This window comes from Canis lupus, chromosome 14, assembly GCF_003254725.2.
Source record: "Canis lupus dingo isolate Sandy chromosome 14, ASM325472v2, whole genome shotgun sequence".
NCBI lineage: Eukaryota > Metazoa > Chordata > Mammalia > Carnivora > Canidae > Canis > Canis lupus.
Window position 1 is genome coordinate 56,306,366 of NC_064256.1, and position 12,818 is coordinate 56,319,183.

The 12,818-nt window shown below is 39.7% G+C and overlaps 1 protein-coding gene across 1 annotated transcript in view; it reads left to right on the forward strand.

Annotated features, from left to right (window-relative positions):
* Positions 1-12,818, forward strand: part of CFTR (CF transmembrane conductance regulator) — a 164,121-nt gene that overhangs the window by 107,165 nt on the left and 44,138 nt on the right. The window contains exons 18-21 of the mRNA XM_025464763.3: positions 848-927; positions 6,606-6,756; positions 7,693-7,920; positions 10,266-10,366. Coding sequence (XP_025320548.2) covers positions 848-927; positions 6,606-6,756; positions 7,693-7,920; positions 10,266-10,366 — 560 coding nt within the window. The remainder of the gene's footprint in view (positions 1-847; positions 928-6,605; positions 6,757-7,692; positions 7,921-10,265; positions 10,367-12,818) is intronic.

Below are 12,818 nucleotides of genomic sequence, written 5' to 3' on the forward strand. Positions count from 1 at the left end.
CTAAGAGAGTAAAACTTAAATGTTCCCCCTCCCCCAAAAAAGGTAAATATGAGAGATTATGGAGATCTTAACTTTGTGTTGCATTAAGTATTAAATTAAGAATTTTGGACTTCATTATGTAGCTAATGGGGGGGGTTGAATGATAAGATTCAATATCACTTTTTTTGTACCATGGTATGTTTTATCTAATTGTGTCTTTATCCCTAGACAATGAATTCCTTAAGGGCAAGGAGCCCGGCTTATTCACCTCTGCTATCTCAGTGCCTAGCGTTACGTCTGGCACATCGTCAACATTCCATCTATAACTTTTCTTCGTTGAAGGAAAACATCATCAGATTTATAAACATAAGTCTGGAATTCAGAAGACAGGCTGACGCTCAAGTCGCTAGTAGAGAGGGTGGAAAGAGGGAACATGGAAAAGGGGGGGCCATACAACAAGGGGCAGAAATTAAGAGTAGCCAGGGGTTCTGCAGAGATGTCAGAAAGGCCTGGAAGTCGGAGGAGAGGTAGAGCCACACGTCGTGGAATACAGATGTAAAGCGATGATGATCGCACATCCGGGAAATCATCATTACGTTCAAGCTCGCACGTGTGAGGTGGTAGCAATAGGATGAATCTTACCACAATCCGTATTTTATAAAGGTTTAAACGTGGGAGACCATGACTCAACCACAGGGCTTAGAATCTCTGTACAACACGAGCGTTTTCTAAGTCTTTATTTATCATGTTACGTGCTGATTCTTATTTGAGTTTTGAATATTTCTGCTGTGATCCAGATGGAACAAATATTGATATGTCTTTTTAAGATTACTGTTTTCTGAGGAATTTCTCTTTCTTTATATTATAGGTGGGATTCTTAATAGATTCTCCAAAGATATAGCGATTTTGGATGATCTTCTGCCCCTTACCATATTTGACTTCATCCAGGTTTGTAAAAATAAGAACTATTAAGTGTCTTTACATTTGTCATACTTTTAAAAATAGTTAGAAAAATAAGTAGATTAAGTTATGCTTATTTTTCATTTTGGGAGTTGAAGGCCTATCTATTGTGGGAATTTTGTCAATATCAAAAGTCTTCAAAATCGGCATAAATTTAGTAAATTCAGTGGTGAGTCAGAGCAGTTTACCTGACCCGAACCTAGGGCAATTCCACATTTAGACGTGATAGCTGTGTACCTGGGAATGCTTTGAAAGACATAGTAGACCGCCTTTCCCTAACTGTCCACAAAGTGTGACATTTTTGACATTGGCATTACTGTTTGATGGAAGTCACCTACCTCCAAAGGGCGCGTGTTAGAAATGAAGACCTGTTAATCCTTGATGGGCTACAGTTTCAACCCATCCCACCCAGGAACACACTGGCCCAGGTTAGCTAGCCAGCAGCCTCAGGGTAGGGACCATAATACAGGGACTGTAGTACAGATACATTTTCAAGCAGATGAGAAGGGAAAGAAAAATCCAGGACTCGTGAGGACTGTCCTTGGGTGACACATCTGAAGGGGCCACCAGGACAGCCTGGCTCCGAGCATGTCTCCCTGGAGTGTGGTGATTTAGTGGAAGTTAGAATGAGAAGAAAAGGAGGAGATGGAGATGAAGGTGACCTAGGGGATGCACCTTAGGACTCTGCAAGTGGCAGGACTTAAGGAGGGCTGTGAGTTAATGACCTTGCTGTTGGACCTAGTTTGAAGACAACTCCTGTCTGGCTTAGGTCAAGCAAATGCCACAGTTTCAGTGATCTCCTTGGAGAGACAGCTGGAACATTGCAGCCCATCTTAGCATGAGTCATTCTCCCCCCCCCTTCCCAATCCCCTATAATAATACTTTATTTGAGAGGACCTCTAAAACAAAATAAAGGCTACCACATTTGTGTGTATATGCAACCGACATTGGCAGGTGCGGAAAAACCAGATTGTCAGTTTGCCTCATCTGAAATGACTGGAGCGATTAAAATGCATTAACTGTTCCTTGTGAACTTTAGCATTTTGGATTTCCTTCCATTGCTGTGTTTAGGGCTGTAACTCAGCAATAGCTGCTGGAATTCTTTCACTGATGTTTTGAGCTCAAACATTTGAAGGGACATGTCCTGTATCTTTCTTTAAATGTGGTTTATTTGTTCCTTGTTCCAGGAGTGTAAATGACCGATATCAAATATAATATTATTAAATTAGGTAAAAACTGGAACATGGATATTTTGACATGATTGCAAAACGACGACTCAAATGTTGGTCCTTGATGATGTACATATATATAAAAATTGTATATATAATTATATATATATATAAATTTTTTTTGTAGTTTACTATTTTCTGATTCAGTGTGAATCTCGCTTCAGAAATCCTGTGGGAGAAATATTTTTAAGTATTTATTTTATAAGTTAACACTTTTTAGACACATGCGATGGCTCTGAAATCCTTTCTGTTATGGCAATGCAAATAGTTTCTGCTCAATTTCTAATGTTGCAGCTCATTAGTTGTGCTTTCACAAGTAATTAGGCAGGGCTCTTTTATTTATTTAATTTCCCTATTTTATTTATAAGAGGGCCTCATATTAAGGAAGCATAGTATCTGACAATCAAATGGCAGTAAAAATCTGATTAGTTTTGATTTTATTTAATAATCAGTCATTGGGGCACCTGGGTGGCTCAGTAGTTGAGCATCTGCCTTTGTCTCAGGTCATGATCCTGGGGTCCTGGGTTCGAGTCCCACCTCAGGTTCCCTGCTCAGTGAGGAGTCTGTTTCTCCTTCTCCCTTTGTCCCCTCCCCACCTCAGCTTGTGTTCTGTCTTTCTTGCTCTCTCTCTCTCAAATAAATTCTTAAAAAAAAATAAAAATCAGTCATTCATCCTAGTTTTATTATAAAAAAAAATCCTCTAGATTGTGAGCTTCTCTAGCTATACTTAATTATGTTCACATTAAAGAAATGTTTTCGAGTTACAACATTACAGGAACAGATTTTTGCACAAAATAAGGCATACCTGTAAATTTCCTTTAAAAATAAATTTCTATTTACTCTTTGTCCTAACATTTAATAACGTTCTAGCAGAATTTGCTTTCTGGATTGGAACACTGTCTAATGGAAATGGAAGATCTGGATTCTATTTCTAACCTGTAAAATGAAGTAGATAAATCTGATGATGGTGTCTTTCGGTACTCAAGTTCTGTGCTTCAGACCAGCATACTAGCAGTGGCCCACCCATGACACATTTGCTGAGGTCAGAAGCTAATAATTTAACACCGGCTGCCAAACTTAAGGCACCGGTTTAATATACTTGAAATTCTCATTACACATAGAAACCTTAAATTCTGTCCTAGTTTTTAATTCAGAGGGGATACGAAACACGTCATTTTATGGGCAGCCCGGGTGGCTCAGCAGTTTAGCGCCGCCTTCAGTCCAGGGCGTGATCCTGGAGACCCAGGATTGAGTCCCACGTTGGGCTCCCTGCATGGAGCCTGCTTCTCCCTTTGCCTGTGTCTCTGCCTCTCTCTCTGTCTCTTATGAATGAATGAATGAATGAATGAATGAATGAATAAATAAATAATCTAAAACAAAAACAAAAACAAGTCATTTTAGACCAGATATATTTGTGAGACAGAGAAAAACTGTCTTAGCATCCTGTTTATCTCCATATTTGGGTGAATGATTTTTTTTTTATTAAGTAGAAGCCTGTATATTTTAAAATACCAAAATCTTCTCTTTTCAGCCACAAAACCCTTAAGTCTCTTTTATTTCTTCTCTCTTATCTGAATATTTAATTATACCCAGAGTCCTACTACGATTTCTTCTGTATCTTTCACATCTCCCCCCACATTCATTCTATTAATCCCCTTAATCCCTTACTTAAAAATTCATTTGTGACTTAAATTCCGAATCTGCTCTTCATATCATAGTTTTAAATAGGTATCTATCTATCTATCTATCTATCTATCTATCTATCTATCTATCTATCTATTCATTAACTTATCCCCGATTTCAGAGTGATCCTTCATTCTTCTCATCTGCTCTAGTTTCACAGGCAGTGCTATGTGCCCTTTAGCAGCAGGAATGCTTTTGAGCTGCTGTCAGTGGGTGAAAATGTGCTGCTTACCTCCTAGGACCATGAATGGGTTGTGCCTCGCAGGCTTTATGGCCTGTTGATTTTTTTTTCTTTTTTAATGAGGAAGTTTAGAATTTGGGTAAAGGTCATTGGCAATTAGACATCTGTGCTCCTGTTTCCATCCTGTCCTGAATTCCTTCTATTTATTTTGTTGTCCTCTCACTAATACACCTGATTGAAGTGACTTGTTTCGTACTCACTGTGAATCAAAAAAATCTAGGACAGAATTTAAGGTTTCTTTCGTGCTGAGAATATCATATATATTAAACTAGTGCCTTTAGTTTGGCACACAGAGCTAAATTATTAGCTTCTGACCTCAGTGCCAAAGGATGGCCTCTTATGTAGCAAATGGAATTATTTTTCTCAATGCTTAGACTCCTTTTTCACCTCCTTTTCAGTCTGAGCTATGTTCTGGATGATTATAATTCCTGGAAATTTATCTTGTGAGTGTTTCATAATTTCCAGTTGTAGCCACCTTCCTCATTCTTCACTAACCTCCTGTGATATCTTGGGTAGTCCGACTGTCCAATTATACCCATTTTATTGTAAGTTGCATTTTCATTCCTAAGAATCTCTAGCGCATCAGCAGTCATGGAAACAAAATGGTCACTTTCTGCAATGAGTGTTATAATCCAGCCACACCAGATTGGAATTATATGGTAAAAATAGCACTAGTCAAATGAACACAGTGCTCTTTACAACTGTCTGCAGCAAATACAAGACCCTGATCCTAATGGAGTAGCTGAATGTTTTCACGATGCCAGTGCAACAACATTTGTCTTTCAGACATCCTGGTATTTAATACGATAGTCTGCCTGATTAAATCATATTCCCTAATCATGCTTGGAACTTATCTCCCCCTACTCCCCCACCCCTGGCAAAGATCCTATTTCTAGGAAATAAATGTCTTTGGTTAAAAAACTAGTTTGCTATTGAAGTCTTGTCAGGGAGTAAGTAGGGCCTTTGGGGCTTTCTCATTGTATTGGTGGCTCTTGTAGGGCAAAGATGGACTAGGGAAGACTTTCCTTAGGTTTTTGAGGCATCATGTGTCCTTGGTCCAGTGCCTGGCACAGTAAAGATTTATCCAAGTATTTCTTGATGAGTGAGGGCTCTTAAGGCAGAATTAATTAGAGACATGGAGGCATTTCCCCTAGAGAGGTCACTGAGAGATTATCCTCTAATGTTTTAGATGGAAATAACAACACACTCGAAGAAGATTTATTCAGCTCTTAGCTACACCCCCACCCCCACTGCCATCTACCAAAATATTCTGCATTTCACTGCATATTCAGCTGCAAAAATGCATGTGTCACCCCTGGAAATTGGTAGAGAATTGGCTCACTGATTATCATTTGGATGTTCTAATAAGTTAATTTTTTAACCCTTGTTGTGACATTATTTATACTTATTCAAATTGATTACAGTGGAGCAAATGCTAGCAGACTCTTTTGCTTTTTAAAATGTATAGATTTGGGGATCCCTGGGTGGCGCAGCGGTTTGGCGCCTGCCTTTGGCCCAGGGCGCGATCCTGGAGACCCGGGATCGAATCCCACATCGGGCTCCCGGTGCATGGAGCCTGCTTCTCCCTCTGCCTGTGTCTCTGCCTCTCTCTCTTTCTCTCTCTGTGACTATCATAAATAAATAAAAATTAAAAAAAAATAAAAATAAAATGTATAGATTTGTTATCATGTGGGAATAATAGAATATAAGCTTTTAACTTGATTCCGAAGAAAAACCAGCATGGTTAGCTTGTTTCTTTGATGTTTTGATGGATAATGTGAAGAGATATCTCTAACTGATGGGCTTGACTGAAGCACGAAGTGCATTTTGACAACGTAGGAGATGGAAATAAAATTAAATCAATTAGCCATATCCCAAAATCTTTTTTTTTTTTTTTTTTGAGCCTTTAAGGTCATCTCCAATTATTTTAAGGAATAGGAACAGAAGAATTGGGGAGGGGAGTTACATTTATTAAATATAATTTTTAAAAATCTCAAACACGAGTCAACTATGCTTGAAAAAATTGTTTCATGCCTAAATGACCGAGTCTTCACTTAAACCAGATCTTTCTGACTCAAAAAGCTCCAAGATGAATGCCTGATTTTCAGGAATCATGTAAACAAAATAAAGGCTAAAATTTCACGTTTATACCAAAATCATTTCAAAATTAAATAAAATTATTTTAAAAGAAGGCCACACTAGGGAAAAAAAATCATATTCATCTACAATTGTTTATCGTACAGCCCTTTTAAGGCATGTGGGAAGTGAGACCATCCTGAGACCCAAGGGCACCATGTTTTCAAAACTTCAAGATGTTGTGCCAAGCAACCTGAGCAATTTCTTGAATTTTGATGGAACTTATGCAAAATGCTACTTTGCCAGGAAGATGCCCGCCCCTCGTTGAGAACGGAGCAGAGCGCGAAGAGCTTCTTTGGAGCTACACCTCTGGCGTACCTTGCGCGTTACCAACGTGAAAACATTCACTCACCAAAGTGTTGTCTTTGATCTTGCAGTTGTTATTAATTGTGATCGGAGCTGTGGCGGTGGTGTCGGTTTTACAGCCCTACATCTTCCTAGCGACAGTGCCAGTGATAGCGGCCTTTATTATCCTGCGGGCCTACTTCCTCCACACCTCACAGCAACTCAAGCAACTGGAATCTGAAGGTAGGGCCCTGCAAGGGCAGCCCTTGCCCTGGGAGATACCCACAAGGCTGTTTGTATTCTCTACCTGCTTCCCTCTGCCTACTCTTCCCATTCCCCCCAACCCCCACCTCCAACGGCTGTTAAACTCCTACATAATGTGACAATGACTTTTAAAAACACATGTATATGCAAAAGGGTACAGTCAATTCCAAAGCACACATAGATGGTTTCTGCTAATGACCGTGAGACTTCATTCTGGCTTTAAAGCAAGTTATAAGGGTTGTAGTATACGATGCTCATTCATCATGAACTTGCGTAAATTCAACTTTAAAACGATAGGGCTACTATTACTACTAAAGCTTTGTCTGGGCTCTCAAACAATACCGGGCACAATGTTTCACATACCCTTCCTGCTCTCCTGGGGTCTCTCTTTCTGTGTGCACCCCCCTACCCCGACCCCCGCCGCTCCCCGAGCACAGCCTGAGCTGTTGGGGAAGCACATGTCTCAGTAATGGCTTTGGCGCCAGTGCACCTTCAGGGTTAAATCTCCAATGTGTTTCTATTGAAGGTTATTGTCTAAATGAAGTCACATAAACTTAAATAAATGGTCCCAAAAGAAAAACATGGTCTCTCAGCAAGGATTAATATAGGATTGCTGGGGGCAGGGGGAAGCACGCAGTGAAAGCCAAGAAATATGAATAAAATATGGCATTGATTCTATAAAAAGTTCTCGTCCATGATGGCCTAGTAAAAAAGGAGGCTAATTCATTAAAAACAACAGCAACAAACCAAATTGCATCTACTCAAGGTATGGCCCCAGTACGAAAACCCTCTAACGAATGACATTTAGTGTACGATTACCCTTTTTGAAGCTAATCTTTTTCAGGTCCCTGGTAGTAAGAATTTGCATCACATCCTTACATGATTTGTGTTGTTTTCTATGGGAATATTTTGCAGGCAGGAGTCCAATTTTCACTCATCTTCTTACAAGTTTAAAAGGACTGTGGACACTTCGGGCCTTTGGACGCCAGCCTTACTTTGAGACTTTGTTTCACAAAGCTCTGAACTTACATACTGCCAACTGGTTCTTGTACCTGTCAACGCTGCGCTGGTTCCAAATGAGAATGGAAATTATTTTTGTCATATTCTTCATTGCTGTTACCTTCATCTCCATTTTAACAACAGGTGACATGAACTTTTTAACTATGTGACTGACCATTCAATTGCAAACTTTGTCAACCCCAAACTGCTACAGTCTTACTGGTTAAACATTTTAGGTATCTTTGAATAGATTTTTTTTTGGGGGGGAGAGGAGTTTATTAATCTTAAAATTCATCTATGGTGGGACAAATGATTTCTTTGAATTAGAGCTGTGTGATTTCAGCATTATAGTTCAAAAAGCAGACTCAGAGTGTACAGTAACAAATCTGTGATTGAGAGAAAAAAAAATCATCTTTTGACTCATATTAGTAAAGAATCCTGGCTTCAAAAATTATAGATCTCATTTATTCAAGAGCTTGCTGAATAGGGGAAAAGAAACATCCCCATTTATACACATAAACACACAAAAATCCCCCTCCCTGGTAAATTGGTTTCTTTTAACCACCATTTGGTGCAATTCATTACCCTAATGTGAATTTTACACAATGAAAAACTACCCTAGGGCAGCCAGGGTGGCTCAGCGGTTTAGCACTGCCTTCAGTCCAGGGCCTTATCCTGGAGACTTGGGATCGAGTCCCACGTCGGGCTCCCTCTGTGGAGCCTGCTTCTCCCTCTGCCTGTCTCTCTCTGTGTGTCTCTCATGAATACACGGATAATATCTTTTTAAAAAAAAAAGTCTTAAATTTTAGGGTCTTTGGGTGACAAACACAATACCTTTCACCATGAGTAAAATGAAAATCTATATGGACAAATAAGCTCTAATTTAAGAAGTTGAATTACTAAAAAAAAAAAAAAAAGTTGAATTACTGAGTTAGACATGTTGAAGTAGGCTATGTATGTGACAGCGGACCCAGATTCAGAGCACCTGCCACATCTAAGGGACAGTTTGGTTGTCCGAGTAGAATCCTGCTCCAGCGGAGTGCCGCATGTGCTGGGGTCACAGAGATGCCCCACGAGGCCCAGGGCAGGAGGCCCAGGAGCCTGCAGGGGAAACGAAGTAGGCGTAGACGGAGTGTTGCAAGATGACTTTAGTTCAGGCCCTGTCCGTCAGAGCTGATTCTTAGCCAGGGTCAACGTTAGCCACACGTCTAATACCAGTCCTGCCTCTACTGGCCTTCAGCTCCGGTAACTTGTACACATTAATCAGCTTCGCTAAGGCCTTCATTTTCTTCATATGTAAACACACATAATAAGAGCACCTCTCCTATGGTTTGTGGTCTCTAGTGTTAAATGTGATCGTTTGTGCAAAACACTTAGTAGAGTGCCTGGTCCCTAGTAGACACCCATAAAGCTTATAGTATTTATTATTGTTATTATTATTAACATTTTATCTTACTCCCATCTTAACTTTCAGAATGAGTAATACACTGGAGCCCTGATAAATCTTACCTACTTAGAACAAGTGATTTAGTGTTAAAAGCACATGCCTTCTATCTGTGGTTTGTCTTCTGTCAGAGGAAACGTGGAAGAAAAAATCTCAATTGATAATAATAGGACAAATTACTTCTCCCAATTTTAGAACCCAGTGACAATAATCTTCTCCTGTATTCCAGTTGCCGGGACTGACTCTCAACCGAGACTTGATAACCTAAAGTTTTAAGACGTTTCCTGTTAGAAAATTTTTAGGACCATGAATTAGTGGTCCCCTCCAGCCCTGAAAACCATTTATTCTAATTAAACACTCAAGTATTGTTCTTCCTGGGTGAACTAGTCACTTTTTTGTTTCTTTGTTTAAACATAAAAGTCAAAAAAACAAACAAAAAAACCCAAAAAAAACCCCCATAAAAGTCAGCTTTCTCCCTTTCTCAATGGCAGACCCATGAGTTTTCACTTCCCCATGAAACCTGAAGTCCGCTCCTCCCACCCCCTGCCACCAAAGCATCTGATAAGCAGAGAAAGTCCTCCTCACAAAGGCAGGAGACGTATCTAAACATCTTCTGGGTGCGGCTCAAACACACCTTTCTTCTGCTTTTGACTTCTTTGTGGAGGAGCTCATCTGGATATAGAAGTTTTTTTGCATCGTCCATCATAGTTGTTGAAGGTATGGTTACTTACAGAGTAGTAGAAGAGATGACCGCGGTATTGACCCGACACCAGCATCCCCTCAACAACTGAAACCTCTTCAAAAAAGGGCAACTCTTCCCTAATTGTCACTCTTTAATTTGAAACATTAGTTGAATACTTAACTGCATGCAGAACCTTATTACTGGTGGTACATGCTGTGGTGAACTGAGACGAAAGATGGTTGAGATGAGCACAAAACTGGAATGTAACTTGAATAGTTCATACGCCCTGGGAGCAGCACAAAGTGGCTCACCGAAGAGAGAAATAACTATAAAGCCTGTTTATATGTTTTTCCCCACCTATAGGTGAAGGAGAAGGAACAGTTGGTATTATTCTAACATTAGCCATGAATATCATGGGTACGTTGCAGTGGGCTGTAAACTCCAGCATAGAGGTGGACAGCTTGGTAAGTAATTATTATTTTTTAACTTTTGTGAAAAAGTTTGGACAAACCAAAAAGTATCGGTAATGACATAAGGGACAACTACTTACCCAACCCCCAGTTAAGGAACAGAACATCACCGATAAATCGAAGGCTACTGTGTCTCTCACATTAGACCCGTATCCTTTCCTTCCTCCACATAGACAGCCACTCTCAAGATCCTGTGCTGCGGTGAAAAATCCCGGGCAACGATTTTTCTGGGACAGAGAGACAGGTGTGGCATGACTGGGTCCCAGAATTCACCCGCATTCAGCTTCACCACATGGGGCCGAATTGTTCTCAGATATCTGGTGTCAGGTCCTACTCCCATCAAGAGCGTGTAAGGATTCTCATTGATCTGTAGCTTCTGCAACACTTGAGGTCGCTGGACCTCTTAATTTTGGCAGATGGGAAGTGATCACTAAGGAGATAGGGCTGCTTAATACATATTTATTGGCTTTCTCTTCCGTTAGCTTATTTCTGTCAACTGCTGAGTGTTTTTCTTAATTGGTTCACAAGAGTTTATGAATTCTGGGGTAACGGTCAGTCCTGTCTTTTTTAAAACACAGTCCTCTGGTCAATGGCTCAGCTTCCAGTGTCTTGACGAAAGGAAGCTTTTAAGTTGAATGAAGTTAATTTCATGAATCGTTCCCTTTATGTTTTGATGTCTTGTCTAAGAAACCCTTTTCTGTCTTGGGTTTTCCAGTTGCTCAGCATTGCATTTTTCATAGTATTCTTGGTTTTTTTTTTTTTTTTTAATGTTTTAAATTTCCAGTCTTTAGCGATAGCTCCTTTCTCATTCCTAGAGTGTTTCTTTTTGCTTTCTCTCTTTTTGTTTAATACTCCCCCTCACTTTACGTACTCTGTTAGAGTGTACAAAGACTGTGTTTTGGTTTTGTTCTGTCTCTTGTCTTGGTTTCTTGGAATGCGCAGCCTGCAGTAGCATATAACTGAGTGAACACCATCAGGGGCACACACCCCATGGCAGCAAGAGTGGGAGAGAAAAGGAAGAAAGGCAGATTTCCCACTTTGAGTTAAAAAGATACATGGTTTTCATGAATCGCATTATCATTAACTTTTATTAGTCCGCCTGGAATAGTGTATTTAAAATCAATCATCCATTACTGCGTTTGCAGAGAGCCTAGAGGGCCAAGTTAATGACCGTATCTAAAACGCTGCCATCACACTTTCTCCTAAGTTCCTTCTCCATTCTCTGAGGTAGATCCCATGGTCCCAGGATGCATTCGTTCATTCAGCTGTGACAATTTTCTAACCCATTCCTATCAGAATGAGTATCCTCATAGGGCGTCTGGGTGGCTCAGGTGGTTGGAGGGACACCCTTGACTTTGGCTCAGGTCATGATCATGGGGTCCTGAGATTGAGCCCTCAGGGAAGAGTCTGCTTCTGTCCCCTCCCCCTTCCCCCTGTTCACATGCTCTCTCTCTCTAAAATAAATAAGTAAATAAATCTTAAAAAAAAAAAAAGAACAAATATCATCTTTAAAAATATCTCTAGGGGAAAAAACAAAACTCTTCATGCCCTCTTTCTCCCCACGTGTCTTAATATTTTATGTAAGCAAAGCATTTTAAAAATTCATTGACATGTAATTCAACCCTAACATGATTCATAACAGCGTCTCTCTCTTCTCCTGGAACATTATTTTTGGGGATTTGGCCAGCTTTTTCAGTGACTCCATTTATCTCTCTTCACTTAACTCTTAACGCTTTTGGGTTTGGATCTCATAGATGTACTTAGAAATGTTTCTGTTGGAAAATAGCAGGAGAAGAGTGGATCAGTATTGTGCCTGCATTTATTTAATTTTTTTGTTCAAACTTTCTACTATGTTGACTTTACAATTAAAATTCTCATATACTTCACTTCGTTATCTAAAACTATCTCTACACCTTGTATATTCCCAGTTCTTTTACTGAATTAATTTTCTTGGTTTATGAAGCCTCTATACATTTGATGTTGAAGCCTTTGGCCCATTTCTATTCTGCATATCCAATCTCCACTAAAGTTTCTTTCATTTTTTTTCCCCCCCACTAAAGTTTCTTTAAGGTATTTTTACTTCTCTGGTTTTGTGCATGGGCATCCTGAGCTTTGTAACCTGTGTTTTGACATTGTGTCTTTCATCTTTTGGCATAAAAGAATCTTTGCAAAGAACTATTTATTATGACACAGTCTATGGAAAGGATCAATATTTATATTTGATTTCATTTTAAAAAGTCGTGTTCTTTTGTTTGAGTATCAAAGTGATCATGTTCGTTTTCATTTCCCTGCCAAATGGTACAAGCAGTCTTCCCTTGTAGGCATTCTTCTAATTATTGATTCCCATCATACTGCTTTTACCGACACACCTACCAGAGTGGTATAGTGATCTTTTCATTTTCACCTGACATGTGTTGAGGGTAGGAGAGGAGACAGCCGTGCCCTC